Source organism: Perca fluviatilis, chromosome 18 (genome assembly GCF_010015445.1).
Source record: "Perca fluviatilis chromosome 18, GENO_Pfluv_1.0, whole genome shotgun sequence".
Classification (NCBI taxonomy): Eukaryota; Metazoa; Chordata; class Actinopteri; order Perciformes; family Percidae; genus Perca; species Perca fluviatilis.
The window spans coordinates 17175175-17180942 of NC_053129.1; the positions used below are offsets into that span (position 1 = coordinate 17175175).

At 46.5% G+C, this 5768-nt stretch overlaps 1 protein-coding gene across 1 annotated transcript; it reads right to left on the bottom strand.

The window, feature by feature from the left end:
* Positions 1-3189: 3189 nt before the first annotated feature.
* Positions 3190-5537, bottom strand: lratd1 (LRAT domain containing 1). The gene is made up of 2 exons (XM_039782861.1): positions 5368-5537; positions 3190-4904 (listed from the first exon to the last, which is right to left on the bottom strand). The coding sequence occupies exon 2, from the start codon at positions 4865-4867 to the stop codon at positions 4079-4081; it is 789 nt and encodes a 262-aa protein (XP_039638795.1). The 5' UTR covers positions 4868-4904; positions 5368-5537; the 3' UTR covers positions 3190-4078.
* Positions 5538-5768: the final 231 nt, after the last annotated feature.

The window sequence follows — 5768 nt, forward strand, 5'->3', positions numbered from 1 at the left end:
TCCAGATTCCAGCTTAAAGAATCACCGTCCAAGCACCTGTCCAAGGGAGTCTTCATGTTTATAATATAATATATACCAACGTAATACAGGTTTAATCAGTCTTGCACAAAGATAATGCTTTGAAGGCATTGATAAGCCAGTTGTCCATGTAATTGAAATCACAAATGTGTTGCAGTGTGTAATCTGTTTTAAATGTCAGTATGTGGGTGCTGGTTCAAAAATAGAAATACTACATGTGATGTATGCACACATTTTTACAACAGATGTTTAGAGGAAACCACTGTTAGCAATGTTTTAACAGCATGTAACCCATTTACCATTGCCTCAGTTACATCTCCAGGTGTGTAGTCATTGTTGCTGAGTAAAGCGCCCATTCTAAAGAACGGCGGAAGACAAGTCTACTGGGAGTCCAGGCCAGTGTCTAGATTAGAGGGAGATCCTCTTAAAGGCATCGCACAGACAGGATATTCTGTCTTGTTCCCTCCTCCCATGAACATCTCCTCTGAGACCACTGATTTAGCTGGCAGCAGGCTAGCTGGGATCTGCTTTGTCCAGATGTGCACACAGAGACACACACACACACACACACACACACACACACACACACACACACACACACACACACACACACACACACACACACACACACACACACACACACATACATCCATACCACTGCACAAAGGAACAACAGCAGGTCCCCAGTGAGTCAGTGTGAGGGAGAAAGAGAGAAAGAAAGAGATTTGGTTGTCATATGTTTGTCTTACATGAGTAGCTATTAAGGGTAACAGCTAGCTTTAAGCTGTGGAGGGTATGCTAAGGCACAAACACACACATGCAGACACAAGACCTCAGTGGATATATACAGTATGACAGTGGCTGGAGTTGCCCTAGTAACGGCGTTTACTTTCACACTGTCGCTGATGGATACAAAGATGCAGACCTTCATGAATATGCATGCATACAGCATATGGCCAATATATAACAACCTGACAATGCTTTGGTAGTTAGGTCTCACACTTTCATATGTACGCACGCACGCATGCACCCCCACACACACACCCACACACACACGCACACACGGCAATCTTTTTCCGAGGCTTATTAGTCACAGACCACAAACATACGTACACGCTCGAACAATGGCTGCCCCTGTTCCCTGATTTTTCAAACTCACAGGGGGGTGTCTGACACACTCACATACATGCACATATGCACACACACACACACACACACACACACACACACACACACACACACACACACACACACACACACACACACACACACACACACACACACACACACACACACACACACACACACACACACACAATCACCCACCTGGGGCAACCTCAGTTTAACATGGAGCCTTTTTAGAAATGTACCGAACAGACAGAACAGTCATCAGCGGGTAAAACAGAAGAAAGCAGGGAAATAAACAATGGTAAAATTGTGTTTATGTAAATCCATCCGGAATAGATGTTCGTTAGCAAGAATGACATGTTTGGATCATTCAAATGCATTTAGATTCTGACTAAAACAAGTATTTAAAATCTGAAACATCCGCTTGAATACTTACTACAAATACTACAAAAACAGAATTTTACGTCAATGTGGCTTAGCTGTGCAGGCACTTAAATGAATGGAAATGGAAAATGGTGATTTTTGGCTTTAGTGAAACGATGAGAAAAAAAGGTGAGGAGAGTAAAGCAATACAGAGCAAGACTGGAGAAATACCAAGCCAACAGAAGCTATAGAGAATTAGAGGAAATGGAGTAAACAAGAGAAGAAAATGTGTCAATATATTCACAGCCGATAAAAGAAAGTATTTGGGTCAATAGCTGGAGAAAATCTTCTCAAGGCACATTTACAAGAGTCACTGGCTTATTAGTCTGTATTTTAACATGAAACATATCTGAGGGGTGAGATTGCAACATCTGCACACTGAAACTTACACACTCGCACATGCAGAATGGGGAGAAGACCTGGGTCTGATTAAGCTTGAGTCAGTGCAACAAACATCACACACACACACACACACACACACACACACACACACACACACACACACACACACACACACACACACACACACACACACACACACACACACACACACAACTGCATGCATGCTGGTTTTCCTGCATAGTCTCTCTCTGTCTCGCTCTCTCTCACTCACACACACACACACACACACACACACACACACACACACACACACACACACACACACACACACACACACACACACACACACACACACACACACACTTATAAACTCTTTGTCTGCCATTCCAGCTGCAGCTTGGTTATTTATGACCACATTGAGGCTAGAATCAAGAGTACCTAGAGGTGAGGTTTCAAGCTCTATAGTGGCAATATTATATTTTGAAAACCTCTTAAGCTCATGTATACAATATGTAGCAGGCTGCCTGGCAGAACAAAGACACATTATGGCACAACCTTTCCATAAAGCCACTCTCTGGTCCTTTCCGACTCAATTACGCAAACGTAAGGAGACGAGAAGTTAGACCAAGGTGATTGATCCGACCTTCACTGATACTACGGCTGATCACAAGAGAAAGGGAAGGCACTGTCTGCTCTCAGAGCAGAGGAGTCAAAACATCCATCCAGACATTAAGCCACTGCAGACTAATACAACACAGGTGCCATAACAACACAATGTGTTTTGTCATGATAAGCAATATATGGAGGACATCTTGTCCACAATGCAGTTGTGAAATATATATTGAGTAAGAAGCCAACATGTGTAGTGTAGTAATGCTATTGAAAAGAAGAAAAGAAACATCATTTGGAGATAGACATGCCTGTGAATGTCTAAATACCAGCAGGATAAAACCCACACATGGAAAAATACTCTGTGGCTAAATATTGTATGTTCCCATTGATGCTATACAGCTGCCTATATACTGTAGCTCCCATATTCTGTATGGATTTTTTAATAAACGCCTTTATGGGTTTGATGCAGATGACCATTTTACTGCCTCCAAATACTGTGGAGATATATGAAGCCCATTTGGCTTGAGGCAGGTCAGGAGGCACTAGAGCATAAATACTTTATATTTCCCTCTGTGTGCATGTGTGAGTGAGAGAGAGAGTGAGAGATCATGTGTTTCTGTGCAAGTAATTATGTGTGACCAAACAAACACCTGCCAGACCAAGTGCTTATTTTCATATTTCAACCTCCATTTATTTGAACCAAAAAAGAGATCAGGGTTAAATCCACTAAACTTAAATACAAAAATAAGGGACTCAAATTGAAATCAATATATGAATACAATTTACACACACACCCAGTGCTGTGGAGCAGGATGACAGCATTGTGAAAATGACAATACTCTTGTTATGGCAAAATGGGAGCTTGAACAAGCCAAATGCTTTGTTTAGGCAACTGCGTATCCATCTGGGCCTGTCAGAGGTCTATGAATTAGTGGATCTGTGTTATGGTCAGTCCCGGTCTTAAAGCTAACAGTAAAAAAATAGAAGGGAGACTTTTCTAGAGCCATCCCAGATCCTATCTTTCACCCCCCATCTCTCACCGTCTGGTCTGCCGCAGCAGGCGCCCTAAGCCGAGAGGGGGCCAATTCCATTATCCCGAGAAAATTAAACAGAAAACCAAACCGAGCCGTGTGCGCTATGTGCGGTCTTTAAAGGTGATTTTCGCTGTTCGGGCCAATGGGTTGAGCAGAAATCGTGTGTCTCACTCAGCACGAATTCTAATCTGAAGGGGCGTTGTCTGTTTATATGGCATCTCTCTCTCTCTTTCTCTCTCTCTCTCTCTCTCTCTCTCTCTCTCTCTCTCTTTCTCTCTCTCTCAATTTTCAATACTCTGCAATTTGATGGAAATTCCACAGAGCGCCTGTGGTCCAGACGCAGCCCGGGGTCCATCCGTAACAAGCAGAAAGTCCAAAACCAACAGGTCCTTGCATGTGTTTGCGTCTGTGTGCTTGTGTGCGTGTGTGCGAGTACGTTTGCTTGTGCGCAAAACTGTGCGTCCGTGCGCAGCGGGAGCGGGGGAGAGATAGGGGGAGAGGATTTCAAACGGAATCCCTGATCATTCCTTGCCCCCGTTAACCAAAGACAGCTCTTTGAGAATTCCACTGGCGTCCACTCGCCTCCTCTCCCGGATCATGTCCTCCAGACTGCGAAAGACCAGAGTGTGCACCCCGCTGCCGGACAGGTGCACTTTGAGGAAATACTGCTGCTCCGCCGAGTGCACCTCTCCCCCTGCTTTGAACTCCCGTTTCCCAAAGCGGCACCACGCTGCGAAACTTTCCGAGTTGGTCCAGCATATCTCCTCGCTGCTCAGGCCCAGGTGTCCCACTGCGTTCTGCATCACTAGGTCAGGTGGAAGCGGTCGGTACCGGTACCGATTGTTGACTACCCTCCCGTGGCGACCGTTGCTGATCTCAAGCAGGCTGTCCTTGCGGATCTCGCCCTTGTGCAGATGAATGACCTGGTCGTCCTGCTCGTAGATGGCCCAGTGGGGGGCTTGCGCGGTGGCCACCAGTTCCAGCAGGTCCCCCGGTTTGCACATAGTCAGCAAAGTTTTGGCCGAGTATACATGTAAGTCCTCGTTCTCCCGCAGCTTGGAGAAGATGCATTCCTGGGAGCAGAAGGCTGAGTACTCCACCTCGCTGACCGAGAAGGGTCCCTCCTCGGCCGGGCTGTGGTCCTTGGTGAAGCCGCAGTCGGACGGAGTGCGGTCGTCCACCTCCTCCTCTTCGTCAGAGAAGAAGTAAGCGACGCCGACCCGAAGCTCGTCCTTCTCCAGCCCGGACGGATCCCCCGTGGGCAGCTCGCTGTAGTTGAGGTGGGTGATCCGATCCAGTTGATTTCCCATCAATGACCTGGCAAGGCAGAGGCATGGACTGCGGTGTCTGAGAGGGCGAGAAAGATGCAGAGAGTGATGTAGAGAGGGGTGTCAATAGCGTAAAATATAGCTTTCACAGAACAAGACATATTATGCACAAACGCTTGATTGCATTTTGATCCCTTTTGCTCAATAGGTAAGAGAGTAGGCTAAGAAAGCACTCAACACTTCTCAGCAGTCATCTGTATACAGGGACAAGATCTCTCTCGTGTTATTGAGCCGAAAGAGTACACTAACACGATCAATGATCCACTGCCCCTTGCTCCCTTCACACCCATTAGTCAATCATTAATTCCAGTGGAATGTAAACGAGCCTGCGATGTCCATGCAGAAGAAACGAGGAAAGGAAAAAAGGAGAGACAAATAATCTGAGCCCTGCTGCTGCTAAAGGGTGAGGAAAGAGAAAGCAGTGAGTCCTGTGGCTTTACGCACGGCGCAAAATGAGGAGAAACTGGAGAAAAAGAAGATACCTGTGCGCTCCCCGGGCAGATGGTTAAATATCCTTATGGTCCATTAGTACAGAGGGCTGCATGGTCCCCTGCTCTCATTCTCTCTTCTTCTTCTTCTTCCCTCTTTCTTCTTTCTTCTTACACTTGTCTCTCACTCTTCGCACCGCGCACCAGGCGCTCCGGCTATCGTGCGTGCTAGTACTTCACTTCTTTCAGCACCAGCTCCATTTAAGTACCAAGGATAGCTCCGCCTTAACCGGCTGGCTCCGCCTTCAGTGGGTCTTACTGGAGCGCAGTCACGGGCTCATTACCGCCAAGCCAATGGGAACAGCGGAGGAGCATGCCAGTCATTCAGAGGATCCAATCCGCTGCGCACAGGGCGGCTGGCGGCGATAGGCGACTGTTACCGTGGCATGGTTTTT

Bases quoted from the DNA above. Each gene is read 5' to 3' on its own strand.
- lratd1 (XM_039782861.1), bottom strand. From the start codon at position 4,867: ATGGGAAATCAACTGGATCGGATCACCCACCTCAACTACAGCGAGCTG.